This window comes from Toxotes jaculatrix, chromosome 8 (assembly GCF_017976425.1).
Source record: "Toxotes jaculatrix isolate fToxJac2 chromosome 8, fToxJac2.pri, whole genome shotgun sequence".
In the NCBI taxonomy this organism is placed as follows: Eukaryota; Metazoa; Chordata; class Actinopteri; family Toxotidae; genus Toxotes; species Toxotes jaculatrix.
The window spans coordinates 24,200,494-24,223,815 of NC_054401.1; the positions used below are offsets into that span (position 1 = coordinate 24,200,494).

Below are 23,322 nucleotides of genomic sequence, written 5' to 3' on the forward strand. Positions count from 1 at the left end.
TTAGGCGTATTCTTAACTCACTTTCAGTGGTTGACAGACCATTACCACCGGGTGAGAGGTATTCGTTTTAACGACACGGTTTTATTTTGAAGACCCAATGTTTTCATTTCAGAAGTCGCAGCTCCTGAGGTCACATGACTCGTAGCGGCGCATTTTGATGACGTGTGTTGTGCTTTAGCGAACGACGAAACATCTGTTAAGGGGCCTTTTATTCCATTTGGTCGCTTGTATTGTTTTTGCTGTTTAGCAATGAACAAAAATAAGGCCAGTGGCGTGTCGTGGGTGAAACCAGCGGAACCCTCCTTTCTGAAGAAGTTTAAAAATGATGTGGGATACAAAGAAGGGCCGACAGTTGATACAAAGGTATGATTTGGCTAGTTTGGATAACTGTTAGTTGTGTACGCTAGCAGCCAGGACCCAGGATAATGATAATGTTGGCTCAGTTGAGAGCAAAATATTTTGAAATAAGCCACGTCCGTTATTGCTTTACCCGTGCAGCGAACCCAGTGCGCTGTGACTAACACGGTTTTAAACGGGGTCACTTCATTCATAGGCTGGCTGTGTGGTTAAGAAAACCTTTTTGTCTCGGTTCCCGATTCCCCTTCTCAGCGTGACGTGATGCCAACGCCGGACGATGACAGCGGGAGTGATCGAGAGGATGAGCTCCCTCAGATTGTGGTCCTAAAAAGTGGAGACCTGACCGCAGAGGAGGTGGAGAAGATCAAGGGTAAAAAGTTGCCAGGAGGTGGTGCAGAGAAAGGTGAGCAACAACCGTCCCTTCATTCCTCTTGGCATGGAGGGTAGCACAGTCCCATTAAAGTGTTTTAATCACATCAGTGCTGGTCATTTTTACTCAAATTTAAAGTCTCCCTCCACGGAAAACTGTGTTTTAGTCAGTGTTACTTCTCTTGGGTCTCAATCTTGGAACATGCCTGAGGGGGGAATCTTCAAACACTGATGTGTTTTGTAAAGGAGCATGTGAAATGAAAATCCCTGTCTTTGCACAAACATCCACTCCACAAAAAAAGTGTGTTTGATGAAGTGCACCTGACCCTCTTGTCTGCAGATGACGGGCCTCCTCCTGATGGTAAAATCCTTTTCAAGAAACCAGAAAAGCGCTCCTCCTCAGAGAAGTTCCAGGGCATCACCGCCAGCTCCAGCAAGAAGAAGAAGACGAGTGATGAGGGAGAAAAGGAGGAGAAGAAAGAGGTGAAGTCTGGAAAGAAAGTAAAGAATAACAGCCTGCTGTCATTTGGAGGGGATGAGGAGGACGAGGAGGACTAAATGGTAATGTTGACATAAAGACTTGTCATTAATCCTCTAAACAGGTGACTCAAGCTTGAGTCATGTGTTTGATTATTGACCAATAGGAACAGGGACAAAATAAAACAGACATTATATTCTAATCAGATCCAGTCAGGAGTTTGTCCACAGCAAACTGTCCACTCTGAGGATTCTTTTAAAGGACTTTGGTATTTTTTTGCTTATCTGAGCCCACTGACTACAAATAATCTGTTTTGATATTACGACTTGTCTGTTAATTTTTAGTATATTATCAAAAGCAACTTGCAGAAAAGCAAATCGCCGGAAGTAAGTAAGTAATCCATCACAGGAAACAATCTGATGCCCTTATCTTTTCAATAATCAGAGTTACTAAAAATAAAAAAGCACCAGTTGAGTCATTCTATAGATAGCATGTCCTTTTTCATTCAACATATGTGTGTATATGCAGCAGCACATTGTCTTTGAAGCTGCTCTTCTGAGTTCCTTGAAAACTTCTTAACTTAATTAGATAAACGGAAACCAGGAGGAACAGCAGCTCAACTGATAGTTAGTAATAAAAATAACTGTCATTTGAAGGGGGAACTCCCACCTGCTCCTCCTGCATATGAAGATCACTTTGTTGCTGTGTGTCTGTGTGTGAATACTCGTGTTTGTTCCTGCTAATCTGTATTCATCTTCGGTGTCATCAGAACTGTGATAGTATTCCCATGTTATGTGGAAGAGCTCATTGCAGATACATTTCCGACACATTCAGTGATGTGTTGAATGTATGAATATATTCTAGCTTCGACAAAGGAGCTGTAACAGTTTATGGGGAAACAATGCATTCTTGTCAATGCAGTTGGGTGATATATGGTTTTTTTTTTTTTTTTTACATGTGAATTTGTTTTTATTGTGTGCATTTTTTTTAGAGAATGAATATGGCTGTAACATTTGAAATATAAAACATTAAAACAATTGTATAATGTCCTGTATTGAAAACTCATTGAGTTTGTGTATCACAGTTACACTGCACTGTCATGTGTTCAGGACATATGAATCCTCTGACTCTAGAGCCACAATGAGGTTGTCATCTGAGGTTTTGAGTCTCAACAACTAGCAGCAACAAGCTCCTGGCTGGGTGAGAAGGGTCACCGCTCACAGCCAACACATTTTACACTTAGGTTTTCTGAGCTGTAGAGTTGCTGGTATGAAGAGCTAATCTGTGTTTCCCCTGCTTTCAACATTTATCTAAGCTAAGCTAAGAGGCTATAGCCATATGTTTCCCATACAGAGACCACAGCCGACTGTAGCGATGCACAGTAAAACCCACTGTGTGGGCACTGCTCATTCTGAATGACAACAGCACACGTTCTGCCCACGAGCTGAAAGAAATAAAAAGACAGCGGTTAGTTCAACCTCTTTATTCAAAAAGGCATGTTTCATTCTCATACCTGCATCGAGATCGTTACAATTGATGGAAGAAACCTCAAAAAACCAAAACCAAAATAATAATCCTTTGCACGTTGTGATTACATGCTACCCTCACTTTACTCATCGCAGCCTCCACAGTTCATGTAATAAATACACTCACTAACCCTTTTGTATTGAGCTCTGGAAGCAATATCTTTTTTTTTTGTATTTTTATTTTTAGAAATTTCTCTCTGACGGCCAATTCTATCCTCACCACCGGGATCGTCTTACAATGGTGTTCCTCTAACCACAGAATCAAAGTCGGCTCTCGCAGGATGGATATGTTTATTAGGATATTTTGGAGAAACAGAATAAAGCGGATTCAGTTATAGGGAAGGTTGGTTTACAGAAGGAACCACCAGCAATGTTATGCCACTGGATGTACAATAGAGATAAAAATTAATTCAGCTGGGAAAGAAAAAAAACTCTTGTGTAACGTTTAAACCCTTCACACAAGGCTGCCTCCTGCTGTCAACGGACCTGTGAAAGGAGAGGCCACATATTTATTCATTAACTGATAAAAAAAAAAAAAAGACCCTGGCTCTTGGTCTGGCTTTCCTGAAGCACCTTAAACAAAGATAAGTTGGTGCTATTCCCGCTGAGTTGCAGCAGGAACACTGTGGACTGCAGCTCTGTGGTCAGGCCTGTTAAGTACAGAGTCCAGTGTGGTTCAAAAATGTATGAACGTTACATAAAGATAAGAATCTCTGGCACAGCTTAACAGATAAATCTGGTTTATCACAATTTGGGTTTTGGTGAATCTCATAGTTTTGGTCATTATTTCTGTCGGTTCTTGATAACACTGTCAGGTGATCGGACAGGCTGTAAACAAACCCATAGTTTAGCTAGAACACCTAAAGCACTTACTGACTGAGCAGGCTGGGAAATGTAGGAATGTAGATCCATACTAGAAAACAAAGTCAGGATACTTCAGCTTCTGCTGCTCTGAACTTTTTTTTTTTTCTTTTTTTAAATAATTTCTTGTGAGTCCTCTGACTTTTTGGAAACGCAGTTTGAAATCACAGGAAGACTCTTTAACTGGTGCTAAAGCTGAAAGTGTGAGTGTACCTGAAATGTTGGTGTGTGTGTGTGTATATACACACCTTCAGCCAGTTCAGTGGGTCAAAGCTACAACAGACAGTCTGGGTAATAATGTTAGACTTCACCTTTGTTTTCTCCTCCTAGTAAGTTTTAGTGAGTTTGTTTACAACCTGTCTAACTAACTGCTCGTGGTTGGTAAGACTTGTTTTCAGCCACGTTCCCAGGTCTCAGCAACGGATGGTCCAGTGTTGTTATTACAGACTGACAGAAACTATGAAAACGAAGGGTTAACACTTCACATAGCCTGTGCAGTCTGCTCTGAAAATAATTTGTCCTGTCAGTGCAGCAGTGTGAGGCTGGAGGAAGCGTGATGGCTTCTCCTTGTTGGCACATACGCGTACATGCATATTTCTGTTGGACGTGGACTCTAAGGAGAAAGTAAAGAGGGAAATGAACAACATTAAAAGAGACTACCCTATCACGTATGTGCTCGCCGTGAGCCGACCAAACTTCTGCTAACTTCAATTCTGTGGTGTTGTTACTGACAGCTGGTTGGAACTAAAGAAAGCAGGGTGGTGGGCAGGTAAACTTGTGTTTCTCTCTCTGTCTCCTTTCCCATCAAACTTGTCAAGTGTGAGAATGTTTATGAAATCCAACAAGGGGAAACAACCGTTTCAGCCATCCTAAAATCACCCTCTGTCTCAGCTGGAGCAGGTCTAGTGTCTCGTCTCTGGATTAATGATGTGGTAAAACAGTGTTTAATTTTCCGTCTCTGTCTGAACGATGCATAGAGCTGTCCCAAACTGAGTCACCGCGTTAAGGACGTCTAATCTCTCGTGCTCTCGCTGTCGCCTCTCACTCACGTTCAAGTACAAAAAGAAAAGCAAATCAAAGGTCACAGTTCCTCAGGTTAAAACACCAGTGCGGGAAGGATCTCGGACTGGCCGACATCTCCCGTTTTTTCCCTCCAGCTTCGCTGCCCCCGCTTATCAGGTCAAAGGTCAGCTGGGGTTAAAAACGCATTCTCCTGGGTGATGGTAACATTTCCAGCCAGGACCTCCAGGTGAGGACGCTCAAGGTGACAGATAACTGGAGAGCCCCTGGTCTTCTTTATTCATCTCAATAGGTGGATTTTACTGTTGCTGCTTGTTTTTTTTTTTAATTTTTTGCTGAAAGTTCTGTGTTTAAGATTTTTACCTCCCCACCCACCCCCCGTCCAACCACCCTCCACCCCCCACCCCCCCTTTCACGATGTGCCTCTGATGGTGCTGGGCTTTCTATAAAGACTTCTTGATCTGTTTCTTGCCCTTCTTGAGGGACAGCTTGTTCTTGATGTATCCCCGCTTCCTCTTGGCTGTCTGTAGAGAGAAAAATAACCACAAACACAGGTCAGTAAAAACTGACTAGTAAAAGTTCAACATAACTGGATTAAACTCTTTTTTTTTCAATTACATCTTAAGTAAGACTGTCAGAGGTTTAGGAACATATTTGCTATGTCACAAAACAGATATTTATAACTGCTAGTGGTGCCAGTGGAAGTGAATGGTGAAAACAGAAGTGGAGGTTTGGACCACTGAGAAAGTCCAGGTCTGAAATGAACTGGACCAGAGTGCCTGGGCTTTCTTTAAAAACTGGAGGCTGTGTATGAAATGGGAGGAGGCCAGTTTCCATGTCTCATTAAAACCAAATCAAACAGGTGTAGAGTGTATCAGTGGTGTCCAGCAGAGGGCAGCGTAGACCTGCCATGTCCTTCTGACTGACACAGAGTCCAGTGTCTTGAGTGGATGACAGCAGCTTACCTTTTTGGAGGTGTACTTCTGCTTAACAGTGTCGGTGCTTCGCAGCTTGTGCTCCACACGGTCTCTGTTTTCCAGCTTTTTGACCTTATAAATCCGGACCAGCCAGTGCTCCGAGGTGAAGGCTTCCTCCAGGTGTTTCAGCTTTATGTCCTTGTTGCCGATCTCAGCGTTACGAGTCCGGTCGAAGCCCGGCGGTGTCCGGAAGTCCAACTTAACAGAAACAAAGACAGATTATCTTGTTATGTCCTGTTTGACACTATTTTCTTAAGCTCATTGTGATTACAGTGTCCTTTAAAATCAATCACTTCTCTTGTGTGAGAGGAACCTTCTGCAGAAGGATTAATAATAATGACATACCTGCATCTCTCCAAAGCGGTAGTACGACATTTTGTACATTAGGCAGTTGAGCAGCGTGGGGGAGCCGGCTTTGTCCACCCTGAACTCTCCCTGTGGGGTAAAGTAGTCACTCTCCTGGGTTGAGAGACAAAACAAGGAGACCGATGTTGGGATCAATAAATGAACTGACACACACTTTGATTTTTTTTATTTTGCAGCCAGACATCTGGAAGCACACTTTACCCACTAGACATCTTACAGCAGACTGTCCTTTCAGAGAGGACATTAAAAAAACACAGCTGTGTTCACAGCTGTGCCTGCAACATCTCTCTCACCCTGATGTCCCTCGGGTGCTCCCCCTCTGCGATGCGAACCATCCACAGGAACTTGTTGATGTCGTCACCTGAGTAGCCAATCACCCCACCAAAGATGATCAGGACGTAGTCCACATCCAGGGACCTCATGATTTCATAGGCCGCACTCTCGTTTGATGACATGGCTTTACCCACCTTTATACAAAGACATGGAAGGATGGCCATTCATTCTAAATTAGTAGATTAGCATGATGTGGAGGTTACTTTCACTTGTGTACAGTGCAGTGATACAGTGTGTGTGTCCACTTGGTGGAGCAATAGGCCAAGACAGGCAGAGCTGTGTTGCTGTGCAACCATAGTAAGAAAAATAGAAACAGAAACAAATGAGACGGTGACAATAACAGCAACAGGTTTGAATGGAGACCCTGGCCTAGCTATATTAAAAAAAAAAAACAAAAAACAAAAAAACAAGATTGTTTCAGCAGCTTTGATTTAAAAAACTGATAAAGTTCATTCAGGATTACACAAGACATTACAACTGTTTACACAGGCTGAGTGTAAAATTGGTGAAGTGCCCCTTTAATCAAGAGAATTAGATGAAACAGAAGTGGCAGGTTAGCAGCCCTCACCAGTGCTATGTGACTATTGTTCCATGTGTTGTTGTCGACCAGCGTGGTTCTGTTTGCCATGCCCGCTATCTGGTAGCCGTAGTCCCACCAGGACATCACTCTGGCATGCTCATCTGTGTTCTGCCTCAGCCAGTAGTAAGCCTCTCTGAAGTCATCCAGGATGTTACGGGAGCTGGTAGAAACAGTTATTGATGGACATGGTGATGGCACAGCAGCAGAAAGAGGTACGGTCAGTTAGCATTAGCTGACACTGGAGATATGATTTAACTAAAGCTAAAGTGAAACCTGCGCCTTAAAGGGTCAGTTCACCCAAATTCTTTTCACACTTATCTCTAGAGGACTATTAACATGCACATAGTTTCTGTCTTATGATGGTCTTATGATGTCTTCTGATGTGTCTGCCTCCCCCCGATACAATGCAGATGAATGGCCTTAGAAGAAGAGCCTCTTATCAAAGTAAATGTTATCAGCATTTCCTGTTAGAAGCTCACAGGGCTCAGTCACAAGTACGGATGTCCAATCATGATTTTTTTTTGCCTGATCTTATTTGTATATTTTCCCCTAACATACAGCTGTATATGCAGCTGTAGAGTAAATACAAGCCTGTTATTAACAGGAGAGAGGCTTTGCTTGGAAAAAGAAAACTGATCTCACGCTTTAGATTTAGAGTTTAATGTTTAGTCTAAAGGTTTTTTTGAGACAGAGTAAATCTCATGTTATCAGTTTTCACCCAAACATACTGGTAAAAACCTGGTTTATATGACATGTGGGAAAAGCACATGGTGTAATATTCTCACCCATCATGGTTGTAAGATGCCAGTACCACACTGGGGCTGGAGTAGGCGTTGCTGGTGACCCAGGTGCAGTGGACAGCAAACATCATGAGCAGCATCAGCATCAGCATGGTGACTATGGACTTGATGTTGGGGCCCAGGCCCTCCTCAGCTTTCTCCTGCTCTGACACATGTTTACGCACCTTACCAGCCTGCAGGGGGGACAGCACACTGAGAGTTAACCATTCACGAAAGTTACTGAAACTCTAACAAGGCCTATGCACTGTAAAAATTAGCTGGTAGTAGAAGACACAGAAGTTAGCTGCCTGCTACGAGGTTGATAGTGAAGCTGAACCAGTATTTTTGCAGGTGTAAAACAAAAACAATGAGCTGACATATGTTAGAACACGCTGACGAGTTATCATCACACATTTTCCGCTGTATAAAGAACATCAATCAGCAAAGACAACAAGACATTTAGAAGATGAATGTACATTGAACACCATGACTGATCACTCATTCTGGTAACCTTGTCATAGAGGTTGCTGGCGTTCTTCCTGTCGTCCTCATCGCTGCTGTCTTCTGCTGGCGGACTCTGCCTCTTCATATCGTCGCCCAGGTAGTGCTCGAAGACACTGGAGAAAGCCACAGCTGACAGCATGCACACCACCGGAGTCAGAGTGAGCATCAGACGCACCATCACGCCGGCAAAATACACGGCGCTTATGGCATACAAGGCCACTGGAGTGAGGGAAGTACAGAGAGAGAGAGAGAGAGAGAGAGAGAGAGGTTACAGGTGAACAGGATGTTAAAATACAAGCATGATAACTGATTTAGAGGCCCACATGATCAAACTAAATGTGTTCATCTGTGAATGTGTGCCTGTATTAATGTGAGTGTTTTCAGCTAAACTGAGATCAGAGTCTCAGATTAGCAGTCAACGGCAAGAAAGAGATACACATAAAAATCTGTGGACAGACAAACAGATGGTTCAGCCAAGGGAGGGCAGCAGAGGACTGAACTTTACGTTGGCAAGACAGACCCTGATATTATTGGCCAATTTTAGCTCACTGCAGAATTATTGGTAAACACTTCCTGGCCCCTTTATTAGGTACACCTACAATATAATACACAAACAGCTCTACAACATACATTTACAAAGCTTATAGTGTCCATTGTGTTAAAACTTTCATAGAGGTGTTAATTCAACTCCATCTTTATTATTGTGGTCGTAGTTAGTGCTGTGCTGGACTGAATTATACTGAAATGTGTTTCTAAACATTGGAAACAAGAAACGCTGAAATGTCTCTGAAAGGATGACATAATGGTTGGAAAAGCTTTTCCTTATTGCATATAGACTTAATGAAAACCTGGTCCACAGCACTCAGGACCTCAGACAGGGCCAAAGCATACAGCCAAGACAACACAGGAGTGTCTTAGGGACAACTCTGTAAACGTCCTTGAGTGGCCCAGATCCCTGACTGGAACCCAATCGAACATCTCTGGAGGGACTTGAAAATGGCTGTCCACTGACTGTCCCCATCCAACCTGACGGAGCGTAAGAAGATCTGCAGAGAAGAATGGCAGAAAATCCCCATATCCAGGTGTGCAAAGCTTGTTGCATCATACCCAAGAAGCCTGGAGGCTGTAATCACTGCTAAAGGTGCTTCAACTAAGAACTGAACTGAATGCACAGCTGAACAGGGTCACTATGAGACAGACTCTTGACTTCACAACAAAAATAATAAGACGTTAATCTGGTAAGTAACATGAGAGAATGGTCTACTCAATTCAAAAGTGGCATAAAGACAATGTTGCTTGTTTTCTCTTTCCTGTCCTCTGAGATACCAGAATACACATCCAGTAATTTAAAACCATAATACATATCTAATAACTAAATTGCCCTTGCAATTTTATAGCAAAAAAAAACCCCACAAAAACACCTAAAAACACTGCAACATGCTTCGCAACTTTTCAGAAAAGCTGCCATGAAATCAGGCATTTTAGGCAGCAACAATCCCAAACAAAGCCCGCAAAATCCTGGAGGGACTGAGCAGGGGATAGAAATAACGTTAGCCACGGTGAAGCTGCAAGTCTGAGTCTGAGGGACATCTGCAGAAAGAGAAGAGTGGAGAGGAAATGCAACCAAAAGTGCACAGAACATAAAGAGATGTTAAGTTATGGGAAACATGAAGGAGGTGAGGGAGAGACAGTGAGGTCACAACATGTCTGAGATAGAAGGGAGAGAGAGGCAGGCTGTGTAACTTTGGCAATGGATCTGTCACTCATCTCAGTCGTGGAACATGTAACCTGTCGAGTATTATCTATTACATGGATACTAACTTATATTCCGGTCATGTTAACTACCTAAATGTAATTCTATATTTGCTGTTTCCTGTTGTATATGTATATTTTACTTTCAAATCAAGCAACTTTGATCAAGTAACAACAATGCACACAAACAGATTCGGAAACAAAACATATGCATAACGAATGAAGTAGTGTCAGTGAGCAGGAGAATAAACTGACAATGACAAAGATAATGAGCAGTGGGGAAAATCCGAAATAGAAACAGTAAACAGCTCACTGCTATGGACACAGCGAGGAAATAAACATAACATAAAACAACATATGTGAGAGGCACTGCTCAAGTATATTTAAGCTGTGATATGAAAACTGAGGCTCACGTTCATAAAACATTTTTAAACATCTATACCATAAAATTGTAATGTAGATTAAATACAGTTCTGTGTAGTGTGGGCAAGATGTATTTTGATATTTAAATAAATCTGAATTTTAAATAAGTGAATTTTAAATTGACCTTGGCCAACATGTAAACTGATGCTGATATACAGCATCTGTCTTAAACTGTAAAATTGGCTGGTTAAAGGGGTCAAAAGAAAATAAGCATCAAGCAACATTCATTTTTTAAAATATATTTCCTAAGAACAGCTTTGAAAGGAGTTTTTTATTTTTTATTTTTACTGTGGCATCTTTGGAAAAAATAAAGAAAACTGAGTGGACACAAGTTTTTGAATTATAACCAAGGGAGTGCAGAGTGCTGGATATAAACAGTTCATGTTGGTAAAATCTGCCAACAGATATAAAAGGACAGTTTAATACAATGTTTTTTTCCTCCTGTGGTTACTTTTATCAAATTGTAGCTTTATCAGACAGTGTGCGGTATAGTGGGTCAAGATAAGGGACAGCCAGGTCTGCACTGACTTCACAAACTGTAACAGGACAAACAAACAGAAGGACAGAGCCCGTGAGAGATGGACTCTCTCCACTCGCTGCTGGTTAAGATCACAATATTTACAAGCTCATGGACAGAGAAGGGGACAGAGTGATTCTTTTTGACCAGAAAGTATTGTCTGGACGCCAACTATACTGCCAAATGACACCAAACATAAGCTAAAATGCAGAAATCGAATCTTTAAACCACAAGGGATTTGTGTTTGCACTTGCATAATTAATCAGGAAAATCAATTCAAAAACAATTTGCACTTTCATTTTTTGTGAGCAACAGTAATTCTCAAGCTCACGATAAAGATTGATAGATTGGCTGCTTTCATGTTTCTAGAAGGCATCTGAAAATGATTTGCTTTGACAACTTTAATGCAGAGCCAGACAAGCAATTATGTTTCATGACCAAACTGGAAAGAGACAAGCTTTTTAGATGACTGTGGCCATTGGAAAGCGAGTATATTTGTACAGTTTAGGGCTGCCATCTAACAATTTACCGTCTCTTATGAAACAAGCAGTCAGCAAAGTGATCTGATCTGACAGAGAGGCAGTAACTATTTTAGCATCTATTGATTGCTGTGCTCTAGCAGTATTTCCAAGAAATCCCAACAGCAGGGCATGAAATTGGGCTCAGACTTCAGATAAAGTATCATAATTGAAAGTGCCTCCATTATTCGCCTTGTATTTTCTTGCTTCAGTGTTATTTTATTATCTCAAGTCTCATGAGATGACCTTTTGAAATTCTGCTCAGTTGCTATAGCGCTCTAATGTATTTTGACATAAAAAAAAAAAAAGCTCTCAACTCAAAGGTCCTCTGACAAGTTCTTTCTGCTTTTTCAGGAATGGGTAATACCACGTTTAAACACGGCGTCTGTTTCAACACGAGGCGGCTCTTACCAAAGACACGCTCATCATTGATGTTCTTAATGCAGAACCAGAGGCCTGCTGGGAAGGTGCAGACAAGGATGTGAAGGTCAAAGAAGAAGGACACCCAGGTGGTGGGCTGGTGTTCAGATACTGATGCTATGATGGGAATATGGATCTTAGCATAGCTGTGGATGACACGGAGGACGGAGAGAAGTGAGACACCACAAAGAAGCAGAAGAAAAAAACAGGTCTGCATAATAACAGTATCAAATCCTCATATTCAAGATAACAGTTTTTTATCCCCACCTCTGTCTCCTTAAGCTTAACTGATTTTTAGCTTAATGTGCTACTGTACATAATTTAAATCCAATTATTTATCAGTGCTGTTGTCAGGTGCTTTAAATCCAGTGCGAGACATCAGCACAACACATCAGTCATGATGACTTACCCAGTATCCCAGAGGGAGTAGAAGCGCCCACTCCATGGAGCAATGTACCCTGAAGGTGAAACACACAAATCACATGGACTCAGATAAATACACTTGAGTACATTTAAACAAACACACGTCCAATCACCAGCCAACAGAGAATTCAGTCGACCAAAACGTCTGAGAGACGCTGTGACCAACCTGTGTATGTCAGATAGATGACGGAGAGGAAAACCACTCCAGCGGCCAGAGAGACTCCAAGGAAGAACAGAGTCTGGAACTCCTGCCTGGTTAGTCGGTCCTTCAGGTACTGCAGGAAGGCATAGACCTGAAGCAGCACAAACACACCTGCAGAGACGGAGCACAAAGGGATTATGATCTGAAACCCTAACATGATATAAAACTACTGCTACTAAAGTGGAGTGGCCTTGTGTTTCTCTCTGATGAACAGAACACAAGATTTTAAAGTCATGCATAAAGCCTGCCTCCATGGTAACGCTGTCTCTGGCTGCTGACATTATGACAACTGTCTCATGTGAATTGTCCAAGATCGTGACACACTGATGTGAGAGCTCATACACAGGCTGCATTAAAGGATCTAATGTTGTAGCAGATGTCTGTGTGGTTCAGACTGGAAACTCAGTGTTGTTTTAAGTATAAAGAGGAATGTTTCTGCAGTGACTGTCAAAATAAGATTTACTCCAGAGGCCTGCAGTGAGCACAGATTACTGGCTTCCAATGCCCCTGTCCAATTTCCAACCAAACCCCAGGTGACTGGTTACTGACCTGCTGCGGCCATGTGTTCACTGGTCCGGATCGGCTGAAATCCCACAAAGGGGATCTGCATGGACAGGACCAGGCCAATGATGTAGAAGGTACTATAGGCTGCAGGGAGATATCAACCAGTTAAAACCAGTTACAGACCAAATTCAACTGACAGTAATACAGTACATGTAAATACATTAAACGTTTGACTGTGTCGTATAAAACATTCATGGACAATTCATCGGTATCTCAAAAACTGTACCATAATGTATATCCACAAGCTGACTACAGGCAATAATTTTACAAATGTGAGAACTGTACAGAGAACTGGAACCATGTTCTAGCTGCACCAATGGGATTAGAAGTGTGGCACAAATGTACAAGATAAGAGCTCAATAACTTGTCATGGTGTAGCATGGTTCAATATGTTAATCACATTCCCAGTGTGAATGTATCAAGGAGGATTGCTGTACCACATGTAATGCTACACTTTAATACTGACTGTGACAGATATTCATAAAAAAAAAAATTCAAATACTGTACCATAGATCACCAAGCTAAATGCAAGCAAGTCTCTCCTAATTATGCTGAACATATTAAGACTGGAAACATGCTTCCAGCTGGAAGATGAGGGAGCAGGAGTGTTTGAAAAATGTACAGATGTAGAGCTTTAATGATGGTGACATGGTGGTGCTATTGCTACCATTTTTGAATATAAAAAAAGAGCAGAAAGAAGGAAAAAAAACTGTATTGAGAAAAGTTATTGTAAGGAATATTCATAAAAGTATGGAAGCTCATTTCTGCCATGTGATGAAAAAGAAAAGACGCTGAAAGTCATTTTACTGAGAGACCTACTCAAAATTAGTATCTCAAAATAATGAAACTGAACTGTCTCACGAGTTCGTATCACAAAACAATGTGAAATTCATTATGTAAGTTTCTCATTCTCATTTTGAGATAAGTTATTAAGAAACTATTCTGAGATACTAAATTGTAATTTTGAGAAAGCTTATCATCACTTTGAGATAGTAAGTTATTTTGTGAGTTTCTTATTATTTTGAGCAACTACGTCATTTTGAAATACACTACTGTCACAGTCATCTTTGTTAACTAATAACTAAAGTTGCTTGTAGTGGGGATCAAACCAATAAGCTTCTGGCTGTATGATGGTGGCTCCTGCAGTTAAAGGGAATATCTGTCTGCTTTTTAACAAGGACTGAACCCTGAAACTTATCCACAGCAGTGTGACAGAACACAACACCCAGCATAAATAATGTCTGAGCAGGAAAACAGAGCCCACAGGCTTCCATTTTAAGAACAGGATTTTGTAAAATCAGTGGGATATACTTGGAAAAACACACAGAGTGACAGCACGAGTCTCTTGAACAAGCTTGCTGCAACAAATGTTTGCAGCACGAAACATGTAGGACTAGTTGAGTAGATGACAAAAAAAAATGGCTGAACAGAGGAACAAAGCTCTCACACCAACTAGAGATGGCAGCCCCTGAACAAACTGTGAGGGTGAGTGCTGAGCCCTGCCTCCTCTGGCTGCTCACTGCTGTTAGCGGAGTTTGAACTCCACACCTTCTGTTTACAAGGATGCAGCGCTCACTACCCAGCCAACACAACGAGCAGAAAAAAGCCATCTCAAGTTTACATTTTGGAGGAGAGGTGTAATTGCCCGTGAACTAAAGCTTTTAGCTGTGTTAGCAGGAGTAATTGGCTGTGAGAATATATTGTTTGGTTGAACCGTGTTAAAATTAAATGTGCTGAATTTGCGAGTTTCAGAGAGGGAAACTTAAAGAAGAATTAGGTCGTCAGTTTTTATGTCAGTGAAGAAACAGAAGAGGTATAAAGCACAATGAGCAACATGCACACAATGGTTAAATATGGAAAGATACACTGTTGAAAACATGTGTGGAATGGTTCAATCTGCAGGGACAAGGGATGTGAATGGGATACAGACCATACAGACACCATACACCTGTGTGAGCCAGACAGCTGGAAGCTGTGTCCAGTCAAGCAACGCCACTTATTAGAACACTGCACTAACAACAATACTGCCCGCCAGCTTCTTCAATGCAGGGCAACTGAGAGGCTATGAGCTCTGACCAGCTCTGAGGTGGAGTCTATCCGCTTTGAGTGTAGGAAAAACTTTTACACTTCAGTCCAGTTGCGAAAGTTTCCCTGACATACTATTAATCCAGGGAGAGGAAACCTTTTCTCTTGTATAGGGGAAACATGAAATACAGTAAAAGTCACATTCTATCCTGCTGAAGTGGTCAGACTCACACTCTCTCTCGACAGCGTTCTTCACACTGTCTCTTCGAGCTTATCATTTTGACAGCTGTGTGTTTCTGGGCTGTTTGACAGATTTTCTCCCGTGTTCATTTCTACAGTAAAGATGTTGAGAGAGCCTATGAACTCATTGTCACTGGTCATGAATTTATTTCCTCCATGGCAACAAAACATATTGCACCAGCCTTAAATGACAATGCAGCCAGTCAAAATAGAGTGCAGCAGGAGACCCCACTCAGCCCCCCAACTTTACACCCCTGTCCCACACTCTTTTTGAGTAGCAGTTCACTGTGTCCCCATTGCAATCACTCCCGTCCACTCTATCTAAGACATCAGGCAGGCAAACATAAAACAGGAAAAATATTTACAATTTAATCCAATCAAAGAGGACATTGTTTAAGGAGCGGGGCCGACGGCAGCCATATGCACCCGATAAGACGTTCAACTTGCAGGGACAAGGGCTCTGTGACTCACTTCACTGTTAGAAACATGAGAGTGAGAAAGTCATTCAGGCGGAGAGCGTTTCAAAATCTGTACTCTGTTTACTTCTCATCCATACATTTGTTTTGGAATCTCTCAGTGGCATTATGCAGGGAAATGACTCAGACAGGCGTCTGACAGAAGAGGAACTGTTCTGCATTAAGGATCTTTAGGGCTGTAGCAGACTGAGGTGTATTTGACATATATAATACAGTGACATTTAAAGGCTGTTTTCATTATTTAAAAAAAAAAAAAGATGATGCAGCTTAATGCAGGAAAGAAGTGGATATGAAGTAAGAGAAGCTTTATTGATAATAATAATAATAATAATAATAATAATAATAATAATAATAATAATAATGATAAAAATCCAACCAGACCAAAAACAACAGGGCTCCAACAACATTGGTGCTTGGACCCTATTAACCCTGCATGTGTATAACCAGGCATACTGTACATTCATTGCATTTTTGAGTGATCGTTGGCTCTTTCTTTAATGAATTTAAAAAAAAAAAAAAAACTTTTAATGTAAATACTTGTGTAAGGAAACATATAAGATCTTATCTTTTGACACTTTTAAATACATGTTGGCTACAGTGAAGGATAAGGCTGACATTATTCTATGTTGACAAAATAGTCTTAACTCAAGAATGATCTGCATGAAAACTAAGCACTAAGGTTATCTGGAGATAAAGACTTGAGCTCTGTAAAAAGCTACTAGGAGGACTAAGAGTTCTACGGAAAATATTGCACTTTGATGCACAGTTTTTTTTATTGTCAACAAATCCCAAAAAAGAAACCAACAATTTGCTGGTCTCTCTGGTCGTTCTGACCTCTCTACCTTCCTGTGTCTGGCACTCAGTCCCCAAATTCATCAGTTCGTACTCAAGACACAAATCTTCAAAACAGGTCACAAATATATAGTTTCTTTTATATATATATTTGCAGTGATTTCCTATTACACCGTCACAGACTGGACTCCCAGTCACCGTACAAGATACGCATCGCAGAACATGGTGAGCTATTACAACTTTGAACTAACTCAATTACTGTGTTGCTGCAGGCACAATGTACAGTGCTGGTCTGGAGAGACAGAGAGAGGAACAGATGAGGTGAAGGGAAAGAACGGCGTGGGGAGGAGGATGAAGGAGGTAGCAGACCAAAGGAGGGCGATGGGAAAGTCAGCTTGATCCTAATTTATTCATTTTGCCAATAATCCTATTGGAGTACACACAAGTCGCCCTGCCTCATCTCCCCTTTTCTCGTTTCAGTCTTCGGTCTCTGTACTCGCCCTGAGTCCTCGCGGCCCTCAGTATGGCTGTTTGATTCCACATTTCACAGCTGTCTTACCAAGTTAACCTCGCCCGATTGTGCACTAATGACATCTTGATATTTCATTATTTCCCCGGGATTATGAACAGGTATGGTATGCATGGGGCCACTGATTTACATCTGAAACAATGGTACAGTGTTGCGAGCCGTAAACATGGGGGTCAGGACTTGATTCATGATCAGTGAGGAAAGTTATGAGCGTGCAACGAGACAAGCTCTTTGATGGGAAAGAAAGCTTTAATCTTGTGGGTGTTTTTCTTCTTCTTCTCCTCTTTTGTTGTCCGCCTGCATTTCCGCTCTCCATCTCCCTACTTTTATCACATCTCCCTTCTGCCCTTCACTGGGGGATTTTGTGTAAACCTCACATCCGTCTCATTACAGACACAACATCAGCTGCTAATGGATGTTATTAATCATCGCTAAGAGTTTTTATACAGTGAAGATATGACAAAGAATAACAAGCTACTCTGCGCAGTGTCCCCAAATCAATGTGCGTGGCTTTGAGTCTTGTCAAAGACAACGTAAAACTTTTCTTTGAGTTAGTCTAGCTGCTGACTGTTTAGTTACCTTGCCCAGTTTGTTGTCTGTTTATCCTGGATGTTGCACACAAGATGTCACAAAAGGATAACTGCAAACCTCTAAGTCATCTGTTTATGCCCTTGAATTAATGGGAACATAAATGAAGAGTTTGTGTGTGAGTTTGTGAGTGTGAGTGTGTGTGCGCTGCGTCTCACCTATGTAGACTCTCCTACTAAAGCGCTGCATGAGCAGCAGGACAAACACATGAAGAGGAATAAGGTTGATGATGAACACATAACCTCCCCAAGCTGAAACCTGTGAAACACACAACACATTTAATAACAGCATTTTTTCAATTTATTCAAAATGTTTACAATAACAGTAATTATTGGATGCACACACACACTCACCTGAAAAAACAACAACAGACACAAACATGATTAGTTTACTGCTTTCTTTTTTTTTGCATCCTGCTGAATCTGTGCAATGCTTTCAACTGCAGAAAATAATCAGCATTGTAACCTGCCCACGAGTCCCTGTAGGCTGGGGACTGAAGGGTGGCTGTATTTTCTTTTTCACAACACACATACACACACATAACACTCGTTCATAATGAGATGGCTAGCAATAAGAGGGAGGGTGCAAAGCTGTGCAGCCCACCTGAGAGCTGTGAAACGATTATAATGTGACTTACAGCATTAGGACATTAAGCCATTCAGATTACGTTGGTCATGATTACGTTGCTATATTGGTCATATAACCCTCATAAGGCACACACGTTTCAGAACAGCAGGCACACGTACGCACCTCTTTTCAAGATTTATACTTATTTGTCTCAAAGTGTCGTGTATCTGCCAGGCACTGAATGTCTGTTAGACAAGCGGAGTAACAATTTACAGCGTGAGGTGTTCAAATGATTCATCACACTTTCATCACAGTTAAGCTGGATGATAAATGATTCAGGGAAAAGGTTCCTCAGCAGATCTGTCTGCCAGACTGGACCTGACAGTGAGTTTAATTGGTGACTCTAAATTGTCCGTAGGTGTGAATGTGAGCGTGAATGGTTGATTGTCTCTATATGTCAGCCCTGTGATAGACTGACGACCTGTTCAGGGTTCATCTTACACTGACTTCCAGCAAGGACCAGAACTAATACTCAGAAAAATGCTGCTGTTTTAAATCAGTCACAGCTACGGAGTAGAAATTACGCCACGTTGTTGTTTTTTCAAATATTTAACAATGAAAAAATGTAAAATGCAGAAAATAGCACTGTTTATCTATCTATAGAAGTTATCTACTGTAGGTTATGATGGGCAATAAATACAGGCTTAAACATTAAAATCATATTTACCCATAAACCCATACATATATATCTTTTGCATACAATTTTAACTTATAGGCTAGATAAGCTTTGATTCAGTTGCACGACACACTCTAGTCAGCCCAATCACATCTTGCAAATTGTGCAGTATCACTTATGTAACACAAAACAATGAGCTTGCACTGTCCAGCTCGCCTTCCAGCTTCACCACTTGTTCATTTATGTATCCTTGCAGGTGGAGAAATTTTTTTTTTTCAGATCGGCCATCTATCATTTTATACGAATGAACGAATTATAAAGTAAATAACCCTACAATTGGCATGGGCGCAGCCTGTTTCTCATTTACCTGACACCAAGTGGTGGGGAAATGAATTAATGTGCTATAAGAGCGATCAAAGTTTGATTTATTACTGCTCTGCAATGTTTCAGACAGAATCATCTCGGCTGCACAGGAAAAAAAAAAATGTTGTGAGGACATTGGTCTCTGAGGAGACATCATGTGTTGTCCTCTCTACATCCCACGCATCCCAGTGTCACGACTAGCCCTTGATTCTGGTTATGTCTGTTTGTTGTGTTCTTGTTTCATTTTGTAGCTCTAATCCTCTCTCTTTTCAGATTTACTTCCTGCCCTCCTGTGTTTCCTGCCTGTTTGATTACCTGGCCCCACCCTAATGTGTTGCACCTGTTTCCTATTGTCTCTCCAGCCCCTTATGTATTTAAGTTGTGCCTTCTCCTTTGTTCTCTGCCAGTTCGTCTTCGTCCTTTGTGTCAAGCGTTCCAGCAGTTTTTTCCTAGTGTGTTTCCAGTGATCATTGACCTAGCTTTCCCTTGTGTTTTCTTGAGTATTGCCTGCCGATTTGGATACCTTTGCCTGATTATTCAGATTTACCGTGTGCCGACCCTTGCCTGCTAATAAACCTGCCTTCACTCATCGTCCTCTGAGTCTGAGTCTAGTTGTGCATTTGAGTCCTTTGTCTGAGCCCGGCCTGACAGTACGAACTGGCCAATATGGACTCAGCCAACGCCGACCAGGTCCGCCTCGTCCTCCAGATCCAAGAGGACAAGAACCGCAACCAGGAGGAACAGATTAGTCTCCTGAGACACGAGATGAGAGAGATGGCGAACCGACAGGGGAGTGTCATGACTGCTGTCGGGGAACAACTCGCTCTTCTGAATGAACAGTTCCAGAGACTGCAAAGTCAAACTACTGCGGCAGTGGTGAGTCCAGCCAGTCCTCCAGTAGCATCCGCACCCAATCCTGCTCCTCCTCCTCACTACCCCGCATTACCGCTTCACCTCTCCCGACCAGAAAAGTTTTCCGGAGATTCCGGGGATTGCAAGGTGTTTCTTACTCAATGTGGCCTGCATTTTGAGCTGCAAGCCGCAGCTTTCCCAACCGACAGAGCCAAGATAGCTTATATTATTGCCCTTACGTTTAGATTTCATTCTTGTTCACGTCTTGCTCTGAATGGCTTAAACTGGGACCTGAGTACTAATTTCGTACCATAACATGTAAATGTCCTGGTATGACAATAAAGTTCCTTGATCCTTGATCCTTGATCCTTATGTCATTTCCCATCTCACCGGTAGAGCCGAAGCCTGGGCCACGGCGGAGTGGAATTAGAGATCCCCGGTGTGTTCCTCTTTCTCTCTGTTCTCAAAAATGTTCACACAGTTCTTCCAACACATCACTCCAGGCCGAGAGGCGGCCCGTGCATTAGTCTGACTTCGACAAGGTAAGCGGCAGGTCGCCGATTACGCCATTCAGTTCCGCACCTTAGCAGCAGAGAGCGGCTGGAATCAGTCGGCGATGTTAGACACGTTCATTCACGGACTATCTGGCGCCGTGAAAGATCAACTTGCTCCTTTACAGCTTCCCGTGGATTTGGACTCTCTCATCGCCTTGGCAATCAAGATTGATAAAAGGCTAACGGAGAGAGACAGAGAAAGGCAGCGTGAATCCCCACCTCACCAGAGGAGGCAGCACTCCAGTTCTGAGCCTTCCCTTTGGCGTCAGCAACCTGCCCCTCCAGCGCCCCCTGCCGCGTCGGAGGAACCCATGCAGCTGGGACGGACCCGGCTGACTCCGGAGGAGCGACAGCGCCGACTGCGGGAGGGGAGGTGCCTCTACTGCGCGCAGTTGGGGCATTTCCTGGCCACCTGCCCAGTAAAAGACCGGGCTCATCAGTGAGGAAGAGGGCACTGGTGAGCCATACCACATGTACTGTTTGTCCCTCTCGTACATTGCCTCTTGTTACCCTCTCTTCTCCCTCTGTCTCTCTAAGGATGTGTTGGTGGATTCGGGGTCAGATGCTGAATTCATGGACTTTGACTTGGCCCTGAGACTGGGCCTAGCTAAGACACAACTCCCTGAACCCCTGGAAGCCAGTGCTCTGGATGGACGTTTACTCTGCCGGGTAACTCACAGGTCACAGCCAGTTGAACTTACCTTCCCCGACCACCACACAGAGACAATAAGTTTTCATTTGTACAGAGCTCCTTCTCACCCCTTAATTCTGGAACACACCTGGTTGTTAAAACATAACCCTGTAATTGATTGGGTTAAAGGGACTGTGGTTTCTTGGGGGGAGAATTGCAAAGAGACTTGTTTTCCCAGGGAGGAGTGTGTTTCTTCAGAGTCTTTCAGTTCCATTCAGGTTCCCCAGGATTCCACTGAGACGGATTTTCCTGATCTGTCCCATGTGCCTCCCCATTATTGGGACCTTAAGGAGGTGTTCAACAAGTCCAAGGCCACCTCCCTGCCTCCTCATCGTCCTTTCGACTGCGCCATTGACCTCTTACCTGGAACCTCCCCTCCCAAGGGGAGACTCTACTCATTGTCTGAACCGGAGGTGCAGTCCATGAAGGAATACACTGACTCTTCTCTGGCGGCAGGGATCATTCGCCCTTCCTCATCTCCAGCTGGAGTAGGGTTTTTCTTCGTCGATAAAAAGGACAGGACCCTTCGTCCCTGCATCGACTACCGAGGGATGAACGCCATCACGATCAAGAACAGGTACCCCCTCCCTTTGATTTCCACTGCTTTTGAGTTGTTGAGAGGAGCCAGAGTGTTCTCTAAGCTAGATCAATAGCTTTCAATACTCCTAATGTTCACTATGAGTATCTGGCGATGCCATTTGGACTAACCAATGCTCCAGCTGTCTTCCAGGCTTTGGTGAATGATGTTCTCCGGGAGATGCTGAATGTGTATGTGTATCTGGATGACATCCTCATCTTCTCCCCTGATGAGGTGACTCACACTCGTCATGTTCGACAGGTCCTCCAACGACTTCTGGACAATCAATTGTATGTCAAGGCAGAGAAATGTGAATTTCATGTTTCCACAGTGTCGTTCCTGGGGTTCATCATCTCTGAGGGAGAGGTGCGGATGGACCTAGCTAAGGTCAGTGCTGTCGGTGAATGGCCAACTCCCATTAATAGGAAACAGGTCCAACGTTTCCTGGGGTTTGCTAACTTTTACAGGAAGTTCGTGAAGAATTTCAGCATGGTGGCAGCGCCTTTGCATGAACTGACTTCTCCTAAAGTCCCTTTTCAGTGGTCTACTAGGGCGGACAAGGCGTTCAAGAGACTCAAAGAGAGCTTCACCTCGGCATCCGTTCTGAGCCTCCCCGATCCTAAACGACAGTTTGTTGTGGAGGTGGACGCATCAGATGTTGGTACTGGAGCCATCCTCTCCCAAAGGTCAGTGAGAGACAACAGACTTCATCCTTGTGCTTTTTTGTCTCACAAATTATCCCCAGCAGAGAGGAATTATGATGTGGGAGCTGGAAGAGTGGAGACACTGGCTAGAGGGGGCCGAGCTACCATTCCTTGTGTGGACTGACCACAAAAACCTAGAGTATATTCGGTCCGCCAAGAGGCTTAACGCCCGTCAAGCCAGGTGGGCCCTATTCTTCAACAGGTTTAATTTCACCTTGTCCTATCATCCTGGGTCGAAGAATACTAAGCCTGATGCTCTGTCTCGCCAGTTTGAGCCGGACCCCAAACCTAGGGTTCCCACTACCATTCTGCCTTCCTCATGTGTGGTGGGGGCTGTCACCTGGGCGATAGAGCAATGAGTCAAACTTGCCCTTGAAAGTGTTGATGTTCCGGGCGGGGTTCCCCCAAACCGGTTATTTGTTCCCTCTGGTTTACGTTCTCCGGTCATCCATTGGGCATACACCTCCCGCATCTCCTGTCATCCTGGAATCAAGAGAACTATGTTCATCATCCAAAAGCGCTTCTGGTGGCCGTCCATGGAGAGGGAGGTCAAGGAATATGTGTCTGCCTGTCCTGTCTGTGCCCGAAACAAAACATCCCGACACCCCTCGTCTGGTTTGCTGCAACCTCTTCCTGTGCCCAATCGACCATGGTCTCATATTTCCCTTGATTTCGTCACAGGACTTCCTCCCTCAGATGGTAACACCACTATCCTTACA

At 43.0% G+C, this 23,322-nt stretch overlaps 2 protein-coding genes across 2 annotated transcripts in view; one reads left to right on the forward strand and one right to left on the reverse strand.

Moving 5' to 3' along the window:
- The first annotated feature begins 149 nt into the window (after window positions 1–149).
- kiaa1143 (KIAA1143 ortholog) lies at window positions 150–2,251 on the forward strand. Its single transcript, XM_041044523.1, has 3 exons — window positions 150–363; window positions 610–760; window positions 1,067–2,251. Exons 1-3 carry the CDS (start codon window positions 250–252, stop codon window positions 1,282–1,284), a joined length of 483 nt encoding a protein of 160 aa, XP_040900457.1. The 5' UTR covers window positions 150–249; the 3' UTR covers window positions 1,285–2,251.
- A 421-nt stretch (window positions 2,252–2,672) lies between these two features.
- LOC121185962 (dolichyl-diphosphooligosaccharide--protein glycosyltransferase subunit STT3B-like) overlaps window positions 2,673–23,322 on the reverse strand; it is a 58,402-nt gene continuing 37,752 nt past the window's right edge. The window contains exons 5-16 of the mRNA XM_041044514.1: window positions 17,778–17,877; window positions 12,955–13,053; window positions 12,370–12,516; window positions 12,190–12,238; window positions 11,772–11,926; window positions 8,158–8,369; window positions 7,653–7,840; window positions 6,856–7,027; window positions 6,248–6,421; window positions 5,934–6,047; window positions 5,577–5,786; window positions 2,673–5,135 (exon numbers count right to left, since the gene is read on the reverse strand). Coding sequence (XP_040900448.1) covers window positions 5,055–5,135; window positions 5,577–5,786; window positions 5,934–6,047; window positions 6,248–6,421; window positions 6,856–7,027; window positions 7,653–7,840; window positions 8,158–8,369; window positions 11,772–11,926; window positions 12,190–12,238; window positions 12,370–12,516; window positions 12,955–13,053; window positions 17,778–17,877 — 1,701 coding nt within the window. The 3' untranslated portion in view covers window positions 2,673–5,054. The remainder of the gene's footprint in view (window positions 5,136–5,576; window positions 5,787–5,933; window positions 6,048–6,247; window positions 6,422–6,855; window positions 7,028–7,652; window positions 7,841–8,157; window positions 8,370–11,771; window positions 11,927–12,189; window positions 12,239–12,369; window positions 12,517–12,954; window positions 13,054–17,777; window positions 17,878–23,322) is intronic.